The 20610-nt window shown below is 46.8% G+C and overlaps 1 protein-coding gene across 1 annotated transcript; it reads left to right on the top strand.

The window, feature by feature from the left end:
* Positions 1-2188: 2188 nt before the first annotated feature.
* LOC6552101 (pair-rule protein odd-paired) lies at positions 2189-19739 on the top strand. Its single transcript, XM_001978835.3, has 3 exons — positions 2189-3476; positions 17937-18106; positions 18223-19739. The coding sequence occupies exons 1-3, from the start codon at positions 2519-2521 to the stop codon at positions 18931-18933; spliced, it is 1839 nt and encodes a 612-aa protein (XP_001978871.1). The 5' UTR covers positions 2189-2518; the 3' UTR covers positions 18934-19739.
* Positions 19740-20610: the final 871 nt, after the last annotated feature.

The raw sequence follows: 20610 nt of genomic DNA, 5'->3' as shown, positions 1-20610 counted from the left end.
TCTTGAGTCCCGGCTCTGGAATCCCGGGTCGCATGCGAACCCCAGGCGAAAGACCAGTACAGTGCTCACCGCTGTGATCGCGACATGTGCCAAAGACGACCACGCCAGGTTACGGCTCCGAGTTCGATGAGTCCGTGCCCATGGCACGAGGCCATGTCCTCGGGCCAACGCCCACCGGTTGGTTGCCCACTTGGCTTGGTTGTGGCCACAGCCGAGGGTTGAGTCCGCCGCCTTTGGGGGTGAAATCCACACGAAAATTGTTAAATTAACACGACGGATGGCTAATACTTAAAAATTATCAAGCTTTTATAAAACTTGTATATACAAGCTATGTTGGCAATGATGGACAATGGATGGTGATGTTTAGAATATTGCACAAAAAGCATCTTAGAACTTCAAATCATGGATTAAGTCTATAATAAATGCGCTTTGAAGCGCATTGCAAAGTGCAATTTGGCTTAATCCAAAATGGGTCAATTGCATCACAGGCAACAACAGAAGCCGCAACCTGCTGGCCATACATTCAATTTGTGTATCTAGGTTTTTTAAATTTATAATTTGTTGTTTGCTAGCCCCTGAGATTGATTTTTCTCCGCCACTCCGTTTTTGTTATTAAGATGTGATTGTTATTCCATTTGGCTCTTCCATTTTCAAGTGGCTCGCAAGGCATCATTTATGGGAGTGGTTCTAGATAGCCACTTCAGCCGACTTCTCCATTTGCAGCCCATCATCTGCTCCACCCCGGCGACCCCGTCCCCATCCTCTATCCTCCATCCTCGATGTGGAGCAATGGCTTCATTTCGAGTGACACTTGTCGCTGGAGCTCTGCGGGACTGGGTGCCTGCCAGCTCGGTGCACTTCTCACTGCTTTATGGTCTTGCCCGCGTCCTAAAATGGCATTGGGGTCGGCATGACATTCGGACGACTGTGGACTGTCGATTGCCGTTCGCTGATTGCTGAATGCCGCCGAGTTGTTTTGACAATTTAATAGTCGAACCGCTTGGCGGTGACGCTTTATGTCACAATTTGCCCCAATACTTTAATGCATTGTGGAATGTGATGCTTTCATCATAAGTAAGCTCAAGTTGACCAAAACGAGGTATTTAGCAAGGAATGACATTATCTTCTTAAGATTAAATAAGAGCAAAATACGAATAATAACTTGCTTTACTCTGTGTAAGTAATGAAACTGTCTATTAAAAAAATTATTTCAATTTATAGGAAAAGATTTAAAAGTTGTCACTGCCAATAAAAAGTAAATGGGAAAAATGAACTATGTTTTAATTGCAATACATTCGGTATAGGTATACAAATTAGAAGCATTTAGAAATTTAATAAATATGTTTAATAAATATGTTTTGTATGCAAATAAATTTAGAGATTTTCGCCCAACCCAGTCGAAATATCACTTCACAGTCTGCCCCAAATGCCCCCACACTCAGCAGAATCCAATCAAGCCGATTGATACAAGATTATGTATTGATTCGACTACTGCTTGTTGAAAATTCCATAAAGTAGCAAATGAAAAACAGAGGATTTGGCGCTAATGAAATCTCGTACGTCTTTATGGTGCAACCCAAACAAAGCAGCTAGAAATTTCTGATGTCCGAGCGCGGAATGTGCTTAATATCATTAAAATCAATAAAATAAACAACTAATTTGATAAGCTGACAGCTGGGCGATCCGAAGTGGCGGGCTATTCGTCCGACGTGACAATGAGGAGCGGGCTGGAAAATGCATCCCCGCGAGCTTTCAATTGGCTGCCCGTCGGTCCAATCAGCATTTGGGCCCCCTGCACAGGCGCACGCAGCGCGCAGTCGGCCCACCACCCACTGGCCAACCGCAGTGGGTGTTAATTTGCGCGAAACCAGTTTGCAGAGCGAGAGGGCGCTATGCCCGGGTGGGTTCCAATTGGACTGAGTGCGCAGACTCTGTACTCTTCTAACCGATGCTCGAGCATGCGAGGAGGCGGCCATTTTCTTGGAGCTGTCACGCTCGCACCAACGGCAAAGGCCTATCCGACAGAGTGGTGGCTTGTGCGAAACACACCATGGCAAGCGCAATTCACCACAGGCAAGGCATACGGCTGGCCTGCTCGCACTCGTGCTATCCGTGCCCTCTAGCCATTTTGCGTCGTACATACGTCGTTCCCACTCGCACACACGCGATCGGCGGCAGATATTTTCACGAGGCAACAGCAGCGAGTTAGAATTTCAGGAGCATTTCAGTCCTGCTGCGCATCTTGAAACGTCAAGTCTTGGCATTCGGTTAGCGTCAAGTCTTGCTGCGATTCGAACGCCCCAGAAACGCAACGCGCGCGAGTGCATTACGTAAATAAGCATCAAGTCGCATGAGAAATATCTAAGAGCGAAACAAGCGCACAGTATATACAGCTAAGTGAGGTGACCTCAGTGCGTGATGGGCTCGTTGGCCTAACAAAGTGCGAATCGAAAGCTTGTAGTACAGTTCTTCTTGAATCAATATTAAAAACATATAAACGAGCAAAAACACTGTGACCATGATGATGAACGCCTTTATTGAGCCGGCTCAGCACCACTTGGCCAGCTACGGGCTGCGAATGTCGCCCAACACCACCGCTAGCAACAGCAACGCGCAGCAGCAACAGCAGCAACAGCTCGAGATGACCCAACAGCAGCAGCAGCAACAGCAGCAGCAGCAGCAACAGCAACAGCAGCAGCATCAGGAACAGGAATCCGCGGCGGCCACGGCTGCAGCCTACCAGAATTCCGGATACGGGCACTTCAACAGCTACGCCTCCCGGGACTTTCTGCTGGGCAGGAGGGAGGCCGACTACGGAGTGGCGGGATCCGCCGGACAGGCCTCCGCCGCAGCCGACTCCATGCTCTTCTCCGGCTTTCCCGCCCAGGCCGCGGAGCTGGGCTCCGGGTTCGGACAGCACCCCTTTCACAGTCACCACCACCACCACCAGATGCGAATGGGCATGGCGGATGCCTACGCCGCCGGCCACCCGTACAACCATCACGGCAACTTCCCGACGGCGGCAGTGCATCACCCAGTGGTGCACCACCCGTCCCACCACGCCATGTCCGCGATGCACCCCGCCGGAGCCGGGGCCTTCCTCCGCTACATGCGCCATCAGCCTGCCTCGGCCGCCTCCAGCGTGAAGCAGGAGATGCAGTGCCTCTGGATAGACCCCGACCAGCCGGGCCTGGTGCCCCCGGGCGGCAGAAAGACCTGCAACAAGGTCTTCCACTCGATGCACGAGATCGTGACCCACCTAACCGTGGAGCACGTCGGCGGACCCGAGTGCACCACCCACGCCTGCTTCTGGGTGGGCTGCTCACGCAACGGACGCCCTTTCAAGGCCAAGTACAAGCTGGTCAACCACATCCGCGTCCACACTGGCGAGAAGCCTTTCGCCTGCCCGCACCCGGGGTGCGGCAAGGTCTTTGCCCGGAGCGAGAACCTCAAGATCCACAAGCGGACGCATACGGGTAAGTGCGGCAGAGCATTCAGCTCTCCATTGAAATGTACGCTGCGGTGGAGGTGCAATGAAACCTCTTTTTTTCTGCTGTGACTTTGCATTAGACTTTAAGTTAACTTAAGACTTTAAGTTAACTCAAGACTTTAAGTCAACTTAAGACTTTAAGTTTCTATGTAGACCCTACAATTACTTTTCAACTTTTTGGGCAAACTAATGCTACTATGGGATTAATTAAGCCATGTGTAGTAATTCATACCAGGGTCATGACTGTTTTGACAGTTTAAATTTAATTTTAGTTTTTAGTTTTTGTAAAGAACTTATTACTTATAGAAAGTATAAAGTGTATGCTGACTTAAACCATTTATATTCAGAATAGGACAGTCTAGGGCTGGAAACTCTTGATATACACCTTGTGTGGGCATATCCCTTGCCCGACTGGGCAAATCCCGCACGTTGTCGATGTGGGCGTGTTGCCGTCGGCAAAAGTCGGTGATACGCCCACTACCTGGCTTAACCCGCCACTGGCCATCGGTCGGGCCCTCTTTTATGACACCTGTAAAACCTGCGTCTAAAGCCCTTCCTGCCCCAGAAAATCCATCAAAGATGTTGTCCTCACGGCAAGGATTACTCTTCGGCTTTAGGTTGACTTCGACTTTTGCTCTTAGTATTTCCCACCGCCTGCGAACAGCTAACACCTCTTGACTTTGGATTTCGACTGGCAAAGTAGTTTAGTTGGAAAATGTAGTTTAGGAACTCCTTCATTTTTATACTTTCAGCCTTTACTCTGTCGCTTTCAGAACTTTGCGTGCTGTCGCAGTATTTTTGGTGCTAATTTTATCGACGTGTCAAAAAAGCTTGAAAATTTCCCCCTCCTACTCCCGCTAGCTAAGTAACGGGTATCTGATAGTCGAGGAACCGACTTAAACTGGCTTAAAATCGATCTTAACTAATAAATATTTATCAGGCTTACTTTTATGCGAATTCTCAATATAATACATTTTTCCATCATTAATCATGCCAATTTTAAAATGTAGTTTAGGAACTCCTTGATTTTTATACTTTAAGCCTTTACTTTGTCGCCTTCAGAACTTTGCGTGCTGTCACAGTATTTTTGGTGCTAATTTTATCGACGTGTCAAAAAAGCTTGAAAATTACGCCCTCTCACTCCCGCTAGCTAGGTAACGGGTATCTGATAGTCGAGGAACCGACTAGCACGCTGTGGCTGGTTTAAAATCGATATTATCGGGCTTACCCTTACTTTAATGCGAATTCTGAATATAATAAATTTTTCCTATATCCATCATTAATCATGCCAATTTTAATGATGCAATTTCTCTTTCAATTGTCTTTCAATTGTGAATTTAAAGTCCATGCCTCAACACTTTTCAAAAACATAATCACAAACAAATGCCCGGGTTTTATTACTTTTTTTCTGAGGTTTAAAAATACAATTTATGCGGTATAGTCGTGATCTATGAGAAGTCGGACTATAAAGCCAGAAACGGAGCTTAGCGCAAATTAATGACTTTGATTCCAGTGGCTGTTGAACTTGTTCCATTGAAATTTATGGCTGAGCATGTAGGGCTCATTAGAAGCGGCGAAACACAGCCATTAAAATCAATTAACAGGGCGAAATTGGGAAAGCGGATATGAAACTCGAAAGCGCAGAGCAAAGTTTCGCTTAATTGTTGAAAAACGCGCCACTCAGTTTAATAAACCTTCCAGTAAATATCGTTGGTCCTGGATTATCCGTTATTGGTCTCTGCCTTGGCTTAATATACTGAAAGTTGGAGAAGAGGAAAGAAAATATGGTCAATACTCCGAAATACCCAGAAGAGATATATTTTGTTTCGCGTATTTTTTGATTTGGCTCTTCATTTTTATTATTTTGCTTGGCGTGGGCTTTAAACGTTTTTTCTGGGGATTATTAGGCTTTAATCTTTCTAAAGTGAATTTAAATAAGTCGTCGGGCCTCCTTTTTCGGGCTCCTCATCTTATAGATTCGGCGAGTATAAACTATCAAAGAGAATCATTAATCACAAAATTAGCCGCACAAAAAAGCTATTTCTGTAAGTCCGTTCAGACAACAGTATTTTCTTTTGCACACTCATCGAAAGGTAATTAAAATGTTTCGATTTGATTTCGAGACGCCGCCATATTGTGTTCGATTTTGGAACAATCATGTGGCATTATAATGATCTCGGGGACGCTGTGAGTTGGTTGCTGTATGATGATATTTTTGACTAATTTCATATTTCTTTTCTCCGCCGTGATGCAGCAGAAAAGTGCGTTTTGGGGCCTCTGACTGATTTGTGTGTGCCTATGATTGGTTGACCTGGCTACAAATTGCCGCAGATAGCCAACATGCTCGTATTGATTGGCTTTCAAGTGGCCGGCGCACAACTTCATTACGGATCGGGATCGGGATCGAGCTGGGATCGGGGCCTTTAACCTTTCCATGGCACCCGGCACTTGAAGTACCATCCTCCGCATCGCATAAATCAAAAATTCAATCAGCATCGCTGGCTGGGCTAAATGTCCCTTGGCATTGGTGTTTGTTTTTATTGCATTGACACCGACACCAGGGAAAACAAACACACACTCTCCACACTCCAGCACTCTAGCACTGTGTTGACACGTGTCAAAACTTCCGTTTGAAATGGCTCGGAAATGCTTCCGAGGCACTCCGTGCTGGCCTCTCAAAAAAGCCATCGAAACCCGAAATTGGGGTAACACTCGCCGGATTACTGGACGCATTCGCACACATTCCACTTCTCTAGCTTTATTTTATTTGCGCTGCGATTGTTTCTGCGCTGTTCTGTTTGGGTTCCTTCCATGCTACATTAAGCTTTTGATTTAGATTATGCAAAGGTTATTTACGACCTGGCTTCCACTCCCCGCCGCTGGGCAGTGGGTCGTCAGGGGGAGCGGGCCAGTCAAGTACGTGTTTATGAATCCAGGCGATATAGATCTGCCCCAAGTGGTGCCACTGAAGCCGCTCCAACTGATCGAAGGGGTCAATACACCGCGGCAGAAGTGGACTTTAAGATTGGAGTGTAGTCAAATGCTGAAATTCTTTGTGCTAGCTAGTGTTCATGAACGATAAAAGTGGATATTCCAATGGTTAGTGCTGGTAAATTCATAATGTAAGCATTAGAGAATGTAACCTGTGTGTTTACTCAGTTTTTCGTCAGTTCTTCATATTTTGCGCGTTTCTTTCAGCTTAATAATCACTTTTATGAAGTATGAACTTCCCCTATTTTCATATTATTTAAAACAAAGATTGTATTACCTTGAGTTACCACTAGTTACTAAGTTCTAATCTAGTAATCATTCGAATCAAACGATATATGAGTAATATTATATCTCAGCAACATAAAACCATTTGCTATGTGCTGTGGGAAGAGTCTAGATCCTTTTAGAGTCTAGATCCCAAACTGATACAAACCTCCACGTGGCGATGTCTCTTGTTCTCCCTTTTTGTTTCTTTCCCACCGTTCCCTCCACTGACTTCACTGTGTTAACTTTTGCACTTGTCACCGTCACCATCTGCAATTTTGTCCAGCCTCCTGTCCGTCCTGTATCGCCCTTCCAGCACCGGACTCCGCCCCCGAAACTGGGAAAAAAGCCCGGCAAACAATCAAGGTTTGTCTGCTCTGTGGCCGTTGTTTTTTGTTGTTTGGGGCTCTGTTGACCGGCCCGAGAGTCTGTGTGTCTGGATAGATGGCGTTTATCACGCTGTGCGGCTTGCACACACATAGCCGTCTTTTACACGACTCTTTCCACTCCACTCCGCTCCGCTCCGCCCTGCGGACCACAAACAACTTTATTCATTAACACCTACAACGGCCACAGGATCCGACTGCCACAAGAGCATTCAACAACTTTGTGGTTAGTTTTTATTCGCAGCCCCGATCCGCTCTTTCCAAGCTCATTAAGCTGCTGCCGACCAGCTCCAACCTCCCAGCTTCCCCCATCCAACACCCACCTCTGGCTTTCCCCGCTTTTCCTCGCTTTTCAAGTGCAACCTCTCACTTCCGCTTCGCCAGGCGCCTTGTTGTTGTGCAATTATGCCGCGGGCAAAGTTTAGCATTCAACATTGTCCTGGTAGCTGGGACCGTTGTTTGATTAGCTCCCCCTCTCGCCAGGACACCCTTTCGGCCCCAACTCGGCTCCATTTAATTGAGTGCAAGGTTTTTTTAATGAGTCTTTTATGGACTTGTTCAGCTCTGAACGATGAAGTGAATTATGCAATTATATACACTTTTAGAAAGCTCTGGGGTAACTGAGGTGCGAGTGATAGAAACTCTGTTCAGTTCTATATAAATCGAGGTAATATATTTAGCAGGACCAAAACACAGATTCCTAAAGAAATGCCAAATAATTTGCACAGTTCACTTCTCAATGCATTTTTTGCCCGCTCGGCGCCAATTCAATAATTTTTCAAAACACAAAATTCAAGAAAACCAAAGCGCTGGCAAATGTCAATGATTGATGACTTTATTGCGGGTTCAATGGTTTTCACAAAAACACACACCAAACAGCCTCAGATGCGGATACAGCTACAGATACAAACATCGAGGCGAGAGTCAAAATCACTTTTTATTTTGCGGATAAACTGGGTGTTTTGTCTTCTCAGAATTCGACTGTTGGCAGAACAATGGCCAGCGGACGAGGAAGAGTCAGCGGGAGGAGGCGGTGGAAAAAACCTGCGATGTGCTCGAGCTGATTACCCTAGCGTCACTACCTGGTCCCAGTTTTGGGCAAGGATCTCCTGCCTCCTGCCTCCTGCCTCCCGCTGGCCGGGCAACTGACGACTGAAAATCAATTAGCCACGCTCTCTAGGAGCAATTCTCGGGTCTGCTCACTCATTCTAATGAAGAATGCATTTGGAGGCCAGAACGGCCAGCGAGGGAAATTCGTCATTTAATTAGCACCACACCCGCCGGAGACCCTTGCAGCTAACAACTGAAACCATCTACCATCTACAAGGACATCATGCTTGCATTCGTTACGCTTAATTTGAAGTGTCAAACGAGACACACGATCGCAATCTGCTAAAAGTTTGACAAGCTGCAAAGTTCGCTCCTCGCATTTTGGCGATTTATGGGGTTCTGGAAGTAAAAGTGTATAAATTTTTGGTGTGGTCCAAGCCTTTGACAGCTGAATGTAAGCAAAGTTGGCAGATTTATCGACTGGACACTAGTGCGAAACTTTCTTGTGCCGAGCAAATTTATGGGCGTCTTTAACATTAGTGTAAATGGTTCTAGAACACCAAATTCGATCCTGTACTGGCGACATGCGTGCACTGTTCATTTGAAATGTATTTTTCGAATGCGGGAACGGCGGGAATGAAACAACTGAGTGGTACTCTTGAAAATTGCATCGAGAAGGCCTCGTTACTATTTAATGGAAAAGCAGTTATTTTTCAAGGCTTATTGCAGGATCAAAGCTCTGGCCAGAGCGCCCATCCACATGACACATCCATGGTAATTGAGCATACGCACCCATTCTAATTAGTGACAACCCCGATCCGGAATCCCTTCGTGGCACCCTAACAAGGAACTAACAATGCTAGTCGATGGACATCCACCCGTCACGCTCCTGAGCAGGAGGGGTTGCTGCATCCTCTCTATTTGCCATGCATTTTTAAAATGTCAAAACAGTTTTGTGTATGGAGTAAATGAGTATATGAGTATATGCTTGCGGGAATAGGTGTGTGTGCTGCTTAACCCCTGGCTGCCAAAGAGCCGGAATTATAATTTCATTTAGCGAAAAGCGAGAGACGTAGAAAACGGGCTAAAGCGCGGCAGGGGTTTGTCCTGTGCTCCCAACCCTTTGGCAGTGCCATTGTTTCGGCCCTCCATTCGAGTCTATTAGTTAAGTAGCCATTTTGTTGGGCTGTTGCATAATAACTGAGTCGCAGAGCTAACCCTCGGATGTTTCACTTCCATGGCTGGTCGCACGTAAGCTGCTTAGCCCGGCTAGTTAATAAATGAGGCTTATCTACTATAAATTCCTGTCCTCGGTTCTCTTTCATTTTGGCAAGTTTTCGTTCCAATTCCTAAGCCCTGGTCACGCCCACTTTGTCATTAGAAGTCGCGCTCAAATTAATTAAATTCCTCACCCGAAAGGAGCCGAAAGTAGCCACGCACCAGACTCCATTCGCATTCCAGCGGATCCCCGAAAGAGATGCCCTCGGATCCCAGATGGAGACGGAGACGGAGCCCCACTCGGAGTAGGAATACAATTTCAGCGCATAAAGAACTGATCAGCAGCAGACAAACCATAAAATTAAACTGTCATCTTGCATATTTTTTATATCTGCACACGTTCGGGTTGGGGTGCAGGTAGGAGATGGAGCTCGCAACCTGAACTGGGTCTCGATCTGGGACTGGCACCCGGCACCCGGCACCCGGGCATCGGTATTCTGTTTCTGTGTCTGTGTCTGTTTCTGTTTCTGATTCTGATTCAGCCTTTCGAGAATTATGGAAAAGTAAAGCCTGACTAATCCCCTAAATCGCGCCAAGGGCCCCGCGCTTGCCCCACTTGTATAAATTAGCTGATGGGAAAAACGAAATCATTATTCATGTGGGCAAAAATGTTAAACAGCCAAAACGAGCAGAGCGACCAGGCATTTTTGCGTGAACCTGGGTATGCTCTTGCCAAAACCGAGTGGTTTTGCTTGGCTTGCTCGAAAGGAAGGGTTTTGGCTATTTGGTTCTGAATTAGAAATCAGGGAAAGAGCCACAAAAATTGCAAGTGTTATAGAAGTGCAGGAACTGGTGACAGCAAGCAAATGTACTCTCTGCGAACAGAGTATAGCACCAAAAAATAAATCCCATTATTTACGCTTAGAAAAAAGAAAACAGAAACACACAAAATTGCGATCGCTAAAAAAGCGCTATAAGCGTGCTTGTCAAATCAGCTTAGGTCCACATTTATGCATATTTGTTGGCTTTGGGACATTTCGGATCGCCTGTCGCCTTCGTTCAGCCGAATTTGTACCACTCGAACGCCTCCAAGTTGGCTGGGCCACAAACGCGTAGTGTGATTGTTTAACCCAAAAAGTCGCAGGCAAGTAACAGCCTCGCCGGGCACGCAATTTATTGTAAAAACATTGTCAGTTGTAATTAGAGGCAGAACGTACACAGAGTTTGTGTGACAACCGCCTGTCAGCCGGAACGACAGCGGCCTGAGTTCTTGGCTAATATTACAACCGCCAACCGCCAAAAATATCTAATGGCCTAATGGATCCATGGACTCCATGACGCACTGCCGACGGCTACTGTAAAAATAGGTCTATAGGTATGCGGTCCGCATTGCCAATTCCCGCACTCGAATTGCGTCCCGTTCTCAGCATGATCGAATTTCCTTGCAGCCCGGCAGGACTCGGGGCTCAGCCAAGTGTAAGCCACCGGGATGTGGGCCATGCGATGTGATACTCTGCCCCTCGACTTTCGGTATTCGTTTGCCCCGAAATATGGATGTGCTTCGTTACTCGACTGTTGCGAACACAAATGCAATTTTAGTTGATGTTTTGATGTGTTCATTAGGCAGTATCGATGAGATATGCGAAGGTGGCGAAGTGCGAAGGGTATTGAAGAACGTGCGATTGAAACGTTTATGAAGTGGGGAGAACAGGGTATTTAACGCGTTAAATTCCCATCCAACGCCTTCGCACAGTGGTCTTTCGTTACTACTCTGACTGCGAATCCGCTAGCAACGCCTGCTAACCTCGTTCCAATCACTCCTCCCAAGTATTTATCGCCCTATGTCATTGATGGGCCTTATCAGCACACGGATCTTGTTAGAATTGACAACAATTAAACTTGAACAAGCCATTTGAGATAAGGAATCCGAACTCGAAACCGCACCGAAGACTCATCCTCCTCCAGTTGCCGGAGTTGTCACATCGCATATTCCAGCGATGACAATCTTGATGACATTTTAATTTCTGACAAACAACCGAGGAGATTTTCTACTTGATGGCACCCAAAAAAACAAACAAACAGAAGGGGATCGGGGTGCGCGGAGCAGGGTGAGTGGGCTGAGAAGATTAAGATCTTAAAGAGGGCTAAGCAGCAAAAATCAGGCCGAGGAGATACCAAACAGATACAGACACCGATCCGTGACCGAGTCCAGACAAAGCGACACCTCTCATCCTTGAGAGCGTCGGCCAGGCCGCCTTTCTTCAGGATTTTGGCCTTCCACTTCTGCTCCAGTAGGGGCACTTCCTCTCTCTCTGCTTTCTTTTTGCGGCATTTCATTCATCAGGCGGTTGGCACATCAGCTGCTTCTTGGGCTAATCCCGGCCCGATGCTTCTTTGTCAAACGGTGCGACTAGGGTTACCATTTTCTCCAAGGCATCATTTGCGCTCTTCCCATTTCAGCCATGCCCTTGTTTGCACCCAGTTCGGGTTCACACAATGGGCTTAGTGCTACTTTTGCTTATTGTTTCGCTCCGTTTCTCATTCGAGTGTGCTTGAGCCCTGGAATCCAAAGGGATACTTGACAACATAGAAACCGAACCAGTCAATTAGCTCTGTCTGTCTTTAAAAGGAAGCTAAGCTCTACTTCTCCTGCGAACAGTGTCCACTTGGTTAGCAGCTACCAAAATTCGGAATCAAGCCCGCTTTTTAGGTCTCTCCACCAATTGATGCGACTGTGCAGCTCCCCTTAGTCCAAACTTATTTAACACACCCGACATGAGGCATATATGAATTCCATCCGCAGATAGACAGCCAGAAAGCTATTAGTAAAACAATGACAGCAACAGCCTTGCTGAACACGAGTACAAGACCCAACATGGCCAGTTCGTCTGGCTCCGACTTCAGTGTCTCCTTCGGCGGGCGCTGCTTTTTTCTGGCCCCGACGGAGCCAGCCAATGGAGCAAATTTTGGACAAGTTTGCCATGCAACTAACGCCTCTAACGTGCATATATGCAAATGCCGGGTTTTGCCCACATGGGAGTGCGGCTTGCATCTAATGCATTGGAGCTGCACATTCGACTGGGGCAGCCGGAAAAACTTTTCCAGACCTGGCTGACTAAGACGTCTGGCGTCTGCATGTGGCAGCCTTGTGTAATAACAAAAATTTGTTCACAAAACACTATTTTCGAGTCGAGCACTGAACATGGGCTTTTATGCTAGGCAGGGTGGGATTTTCATGCTCTTGATTCGTTCAAAATATGTGGTACTGAAAGAGCTAAAGACACGAAGGACAAGCAAGTTGTGGTTCTGGTGTAGGCTAAGCCTCCCTAACACTCCTCTTCCTTGGTCTGCCCAATGTAATATCCTCTCATTTCCTCATTAGGCACAGGCCGCCAGCGAAGTGGAAAATTCGGTGTTTTTGTTTCGTAACATTTTCCAAAAGTATCTGGTGACTAGAAAACCGCAGGAAAACCCAGAGACTGCGCGTCCAGCCACTGACCCCAGTGTCAATTATTAACGTATCACTTGACAGCAAACGGCAATCGGCAACGGCAAAGCTGCAAACAAATAGCGAAAATTATGTGAGGACCGAGCTGCTTAGCCCTGGAAATCGGGGATGGGGTCTTCCTAGGCCAACGCGTCGTCGGGGAGGGATGCAGAAATCATAAATCATGACCGAATTCACTCAACGATGGTTTTTGTCAAACAAACAATGGACCGACTGTGTGGCAGACCAGACCCATAGGTAACTTCTCCGGCCGAGGGGTGCACATCCTCATCCACGACGATGATAATGATCATAGTCGCCCCGATGATGAGCCTGAGGATTTTGCATTTGGCCGTTGACAAGCGGCATTCATTGCACTTAAATTATGATTTTATTATTATTATTATGGAATGGAGCGGAATTGTTGGCCATTAATTTGGTCATCAAATGCAGGCAACTGTTATAAATATTCAAAGTAAGCGGCGTGTGGGAAAATGTGCTGGGATGTGCAGGATTAGGCGACAGGGAAATGTGTATGCCCAGATAACTAGTGGCATAGTGAATCCTGGCGACCAGGAGCTACTCTCAAAGTCACCTGCTCATAAAGAACTTATAAAGTCGTTGCATCTAAGCAATATTCCAATAAATAGCCGCTGCCCCTAATAACCCCCCTCTCAGTGGGCTCAGTGAGACAAAGGGGGGGGCGATGGAAAATTGCCCATTGAAATGTAAACCGCCAGGAAATCGGGGTTTGGCTTTTCCGGCTTTAGCCGTAGGAACAAAAGGGGCATAGAGGAGAAAAAAGAAGCGACAGCAGCGGAAAAAATGTGCTGCAAATAAACAAACAGACACAGATACAGCACAAAACCCAAACACAGATATAGATACAGATACAGATACAGATACACAATGAGCTCAGGATTTTCAAGCACGAGGAGTGTCAACAACCCAGGCGGAGCTGCAGGGCAGAAAGGGATGGCGACGGAGACGGGCAGGCAAAAAGTAGCAGTTTTGTTATTGTATTGTTAGATAATAATAATCATATCGCATTGCATGCTGTTGACACATGAGCGATGATGATGCTCATCCTCATCCCTCGGCGCACTCGTTGTTACGTAAAAGAGGCGATGGCAAGGGCGTCGGCCAGGATCCCTCTATTGTGCCCTTCGAGGACGAGTGCTGAGAGGTCCATAAGCAGGCAATAAATATTTACCAGGGCAATTATTTAGCGGCAATTAAGACGGAGGTGCCCGATGGAAGAGCCCTGGAATCAGACTGTTTAGCGTTTTTTGCCCAACGCTTTTAATTAATTCCACTGCGAAATGCCGTTAATAAGCGACTGTCACTCTGACGGGCGGAAAATATGTTTTATTTGAGCAGTGTGTATTTTTAATTTCATCTGTTGTTTGTTGCTGAAAATTAAAAACCTGATTCACTCCAATTAATCAGCGAATGTCAATGATGCTTAATTTGCATCGCCTGGTTAGCAGCGATCACGTCCAGAAACAGGGTATTGTGCGAGTATATGCACATATGGGTAAAGCGCGGAGGCGGGCGGTTCCACATCTCCTGTTGCTTCCTCATGACAGGTCTGGGTATTTCTGGACATCGTTGTACTGACGGAATTTGCTGGCGATAAATAAGTAATGAGTTGGGCAACCGATTTGGTAGACTCTTCAGGCCACGTAGCATGTTCATTTCGAAGGAAATTTGTTCGAATAATTTCCTTTGTATATTTCCCATTACTACACTCCGTGTAATAACTCCGTGGTTGTGGCACAGTCACTCTTACGCCTTAAGAAGTATCTATTGTATAGGTTAACTCTTCGAGTCGCGACTAAATCCACCCATTTCCCTGACCAAATACGAGAAACCAACAACTTATTGTTGTCATTACCATCCGTACATATTTTAATAACATCCAAGCAAATCCTCGAGCCTAAATGGAATCAGTTTGGCCATACTCATTTCTGTTTTTCCTCCTCTGCGCCGACTGCGGCCCAAACATCAGAGAGCCCCATTACCCGTCGAAAAAGAAACAACGCTCCATAATAGCCGCAGCAACAACAATTTCAGACGGAAATGGGGGTGGGCGGGCGAGAGAGGGGGGAAAATGGGGGAGGAAAGGCCGTCGGCTCGGCACTCGTCTGCAAATGACAGCCAGCTTTGCAGCAGTTACATAAAGCCAAAACATGTGCCATATACACCGACAAACAATGCGGTACATATATTTTACACATACATATATATTTGGGCATATACAACTTTCTTGGCTTAACCCACGCACACACAGACACGAGCGCACACACACACACACGCACACTCACATCCGCAGGGAGGAGATTACAAAGCAACCCCAAAAATATAAGAACCACCCCAAAAAACAAGCAAACAACTTTGCAGCTGTACACAAAACGCCATGACAGGCAGTCTGTGCCGATTCCAATCGTTCCAATCGCTCCAATCGTTCCGACCGCGAGGAGCGGCAGCTTTTTTCCCGTTTTAAGGAAATTAACCATTTTGGGGCTTTCCGCGGAAAAGAAGCAGGAAAGGAGAACAGCAGCTCACGCTAAATATGCAAATCACAAGGCAGCGGGCCTATTTTGCCGCTACGCCTACATTATATGCCCGGATTTACTTTATTGAAATATTTAAATAAGTTTGTCGATTCGCACAGCCTAAGTGGGATTTGCGGGCGGAAGGAGGGTCTTTCGGGACGGGGCCCACTGTACTTATGGCGCCTTGCCAGGACCGAAAAGGGTGCGCCAAGGATGTCTTTCATGTCGCCCCATCGGAAGGGAAAGGAGAAGTGGAAGGGGAAGTCGGGAAACGTCGTCTGAAATTGACATTTTATAAATGGGCGACGATATTTCGGTTATTTTGCCGTGGACCGAGCCATCGGACCCCGAAACTTAAAGCAATAAAACATATTTAAATTCCACTTTCAATGCCCGCCAGTTCGCAGTGGAATGTGAAAATTATGCGCATCCTGCGCTGCACTTAGCCGGGACCCGAACCCTTTAATGTCCTTGGCCGCAGCGCGTGCCGCATTCAGCCATCTCTCCCCCGCTGAGTTTAGACCGCAGCGCTCCAGGAGATGGATATGTGGATATGAGGACTCGTTCTGCTTTCCGAGTTCAGTCGGGATATGGGATATGGCCTCAGTCGGGCACCGAAGCGCCGCTGGGTTCCCCGAAAATAAGGTGATAAGACTGATAACACGGCTAGGAGCCCAGCGGGTTGGCGGAACCAAGGCAGCTGCCTGTCCCATTTATGACTAATTAGCGTTTTAGATAGCATTTCCCACAGCCACCTAAAAGCCGCGTGCGATGATTGAGGAGATAAAGCGTGTAACGCATCAGCTTGCTAAGATTGTATGCTCTTAGTATCTGAGTATCTTCAGGATGCAAGATTCCATAGTAATGCTAACTTTATCCAAATAACATTTGGATATTATGCTTTAGGACTTTGAAATCGTAAATTCCTTGATGTAACCGACCCATAACCATTCTTCTGGCGCCACACTCCCTCATTGAACTCAATCAAAAAGCAGATCGAACTGCATTCGTCACGCCTGTTCTGCCTCGAGACCCTTGGGAGCTGTCAAAATAACTGGGTTCCCGATGGCACTTTCGTAATGCTTATTTATGAGTTTTACATTTTGACAAATTAATAGAAAAGACAAAGGCAATCACAATGCGACACGCCATTCAAATCGAAGAGCGTCTGTCCGATTTCTGTTTATTTACACACAAGTGTGTGTCTCTGACTTATTATGAGCCCCAAAATAAAAAGCGTATTCAAATGCGGATAATAAAGCACATAAATTAGTATTAAATTACATAAAGTGAAATACGAAGGCGAGAAAAGAGCTGAAACTTGTTGAGCCCGAGCCGACTGCGAAGTCGCCGCTGGATGTCTTTTGAAACGCGGGCTCACAAAGCCCTACCCCGAAACCCCGAAACCCCGAAACCCCACCTGGACCCCAGCTGGCAGCTTTTCTTTAACCCACTACTGCCCCCGCCCCCAGCGATTGTCCGCTTTAAGCTCGAGGTGTGAAAATGTTCGATTGTTGTCATCGTCAGCGGATCCGCGTGGGTTTATTTGCGGGATGGGGATCGGGGTCTGAGCCGCTTAGCCGCAATTGTCATAAAGCTTGTGGTGCATGTAATGGCCGCTTATCTGCGACATAAATGCCATATGCTAAGTGGACTTAGCCGCGGATACATACGGGCATATGTATCCGTATACTTGCTTACAGGCTTCGAATGGCGCTTAATGTGGCAAGTGATTGAAGTTGATAGGGCAGGCACAAAATTATGTTTAGATTTGAAGTAGGGTTCCATCGGTTATTTCCCTGAATTCCCTGCCAAATTCTAGGCTGCCGCATATTATTTATGTTTAGCCCCGATTTAATCTCTCTCCCTTACCGTCAAGATTCCTACTCCGCCGCCGCCGTCAAAAATAATTTTCTAATAAGCAATAAAATATCACTTCGGGCCAAAGGGGAACTCTCTTGTCTCTTCGATTGAAAAGGTGTTGCGCACTGCAATCAAATAATAACGATAACCTGCTGACCTTTCCCTTTCCCCTTGCCCTTGCCGCTTTGTTCTTGTGCATCCCAGGGACATAACAAAAAGGACAATCGGCATGGGCACAGGTGAACTTCGTGGACGGGTCGCAGGGTCGGGATGCCTCGAACAATGGGCCCCTTGATCCCGCATAATTTATATGATTTTCCCCCGTTGTATGTCTTGTATTTTGTTATTGTTTTTCCCGTAAATATGTTGGACTCTCGCGTTTCCCACCTTTATTAAATTGTTTGTGTGTGTGTGCAGGACAGTTCATAAAAATGTTGAGCCCATAAATGGTCGTCGTCTTCTCGATGTTGTGCTCTTGCTGCTGCCATTATTTATTTTATGCGTGTCACATAAATAACACATTTATTGCCACAGTGTAGCAAGTATAATCGTATACAGTTTAAGTATTAGTATTAGTATTTTCACCCACTGCAACTGATTGAAACCTCTGTTTTCCTGCCTACTTCCAGGCGAGAAGCCCTTCAAGTGCGAGCACGAGGGCTGCGATCGCCGGTTCGCCAACTCCTCGGACCGCAAGAAGCACTCCCACGTCCACACATCGGACAAGCCCTACAATTGCCGCATCAATGGCTGTGATAAGTCCTACACGCATCCCTCTTCGCTGCGGAAGCACATGAAGGTAAGCTGAGCTCGACTGCAGTTAGATTATTATTATTAAAAGAGCACAACTGGAGCTTCATCAATGTCACTTCTAGACGCCAACTAACTCGCTCTTACTTCTGCCTTTCCCACCAGGTGCACGGCAACGTGGACGAGAAGAGTCCCTCCCACGGCTACGACAGCGAGGGTGAGGAGAGCTCCAGCTCGAGCATTATCACCGGTGGAGCCCAGACACCGCCCTCCACCCGCCTGGATGGCAGTGCAGGAAGCAGCAGCGGGGTGAGCAGCCTGAGCGGCGGAAGCGGCATCAAGTCCTCTCCGCACTCGATCAAGTCGGAGCCCAATCCGATGCACAGTGTCCACCTGGGAGCCTCGAGCAGTGGCAGCAGCAGCACGGCCAGCAGCAGTGCCTCCCACTTGCTGCAGCAGCAGCAGCAGCAACAGCAGCAGCAGCAACAGCAGCAGCACCAGCAGCAGCAACAGGCACAGCAGCAGCAGCTGACCGCCCATCCCAGCGACCCGAAGTCCTCGCCCGCCCTCCAGCTGATGGCCGCCTCCGCCTCCGCCTACCTGCCACCCCCGCTGGGACCGCCGCCGTCGCACCACCACCACCCCCATCACCACCAGGCGGCGCCTTCCCCGGGGGCCGCGGCCGCCTCCGCCTCGATGCTGCACCACAACCACCACCTACTGTATCACCCGGCGGCCCAGCACCACCCACCCAGCGATTGGTACCACACGACGGCGCCGAGCGGCAGTGCGGAGGCCATGAACCCGCTGAACCACTTTGGGCACCACCACCACCACCACCACCTGATGCACCCCGGCGCAGCGACGGCGTATTGAGAGTGGGAGAACTGGTGGCCCGAGGAGCCGCCACCACCGCCGCCCGCCCCACCCGTGGCCACGCCCACCACCACTGCTGGGGGAACTGGACCAGCCCAAGGAAGCCTGGAGGAGTCGGCCTCCTCGCTGGACTGGATCTGCTGCCAGCGGCTGCAGAACCTGGCCCTTGTGGCGCAATGTGAAAACCAAATATTTCTGAAAGTTGAGGAAAGCACTTTGAACTTTTTACCTGATAATTGAAAATTTGCTGTTGAACCGAAAGGCGAAAGTCGAAAGCTCTCATTTAGGATTCGTCTTTGAACACGACTATTATGTATTTTAAATATTACCATTACAAAAAGATGTACGATCGAAATATTGACATATTTCTTGCTATTTAACTGTTATGTAAACTTAAACGTAGTTTTCTAGTTGCAAAACAAAACGAACTAAAAATAACGAACTTCGACGTAAACTTACCGTAAATGTATAAAATATGAGGTAAATATCGCATACATGTAAAAACGCACTCGTAACCTTAACTTTAAACGACGTTACTTAAGCATATTGACTACCTAGCCGTTAAGACTTAGCTAATTTTTTGTCGAAACGCTTTCATTCTCATCATCCCCTCCCATCTGCCAGCTTTCTAGTACAAAAATCGACTAATACACTGTAAAAACATCGAGGGATTGGAAGCTTCGTCGCATATACGTACATACATTTTCGGCCTTAGATTTTTTCAAGCTTAAGTACGCAGAGTAAATTTAAAAGTTATCACAGCAACCAGCAACAAAACCCGCAAAATAAACTGAAAAAAGCCCTATAAACAAGTGTTGTAATTATTTTTGGAAGGTCGTGGTGACTTTAGAGATTGTTTGAGGAGTCCATTGACTAAATGTTTTCATTATTTTCAACATTTGCCGACAATTTTGACAGCACGCATTGGTTTTTAGTCGTTCCCTTCAACTTACACTGTACATTCAGATTACTGCAGACTATATATATGTATGTGTAAAATAGAACACATTGCTTAGAAATTTCGAAACCCTGATCTCCAACTCACCAATGCCATCGAATGCACAGTTTGGCCATTACTTTACCAAGTTTTGAAAACCAATTTCAAAACCATGGACTCATATCCGTCTCAATTGATATGGTTCCCACACGCTTTGAAATGCAAATGAAATTCGCTGAATTTTGATTAACTAATTAAACGCATTTTTCACGGACCCTCCAGCCGATTGGGATGGAATCTTAAGCTTTGGAACTTTGTCATACATATTTACGAGTACAGCTAAAGTTTGTTAATTTGTTTTGATTGGTTCAGCGGAAGCTGGCGAACCAATTTGAAGTGTGTGATGGGCAGATCAAGTTTCCAGGGGCTGAAAGCCATCAAAACACCTTATGGCCCACCATTCGCTTGGCTAAGCGGTTTAATTTGCATTATCAAAACAGAGGTCTTTCAGCATAAATTATGGGCAGTGAGGCAGGCAGTGGGAAAAAGTGGCCAAAGTGAAATTATTTCTGGCGAAAAGAGCATGATTTATATCCAAAAATTTCTTTGGCGCAGGGAACTTTGAATGATTTCAGCTGATGAAAGGGCCGTCAAATACCTGCCACGGTAATTTAGCCGCCGAGGGGCGCAAAGAGTGTGGATAAAGAATAAAACGATTTATGCTTTTTTAATTAACCCAA

The sequence above is a fragment of the Drosophila erecta genome, unplaced genomic scaffold (assembly GCF_003286155.1).
Source record: "Drosophila erecta strain 14021-0224.00,06,07 unplaced genomic scaffold, DereRS2 tig00000000-arrow-pilon, whole genome shotgun sequence".
NCBI lineage: Eukaryota > Metazoa > Arthropoda > Insecta > Diptera > Drosophilidae > Drosophila > Drosophila erecta.
The sequence above is the reverse complement of the archived record's forward strand: the minus strand, read 5'-3'. Positions and strand labels throughout refer to the sequence as shown.

What these genes read in the sequence shown, in the direction of transcription:
- LOC6552101 (XM_001978835.3), top strand. Translation starts at nt 2,519, where the DNA reads ATGATGATGAACGCCTTTATTGAGCCGGCTCAGCACCACTTGGCCAGC. An exon ending in CCACAAGCGGACGCATACGG is followed by an intron (nt 3,477 to 17,936) that starts GTAAGTGCGGCA and finishes GCCTACTTCCAG; the next exon opens with GCGAGAAGCCCTTCAAGTGC. An exon ending in CGCTGCGGAAGCACATGAAG is followed by an intron (nt 18,107 to 18,222) that starts GTAAGCTGAGCT and finishes CTTTCCCACCAG; the next exon opens with GTGCACGGCAACGTGGACGA.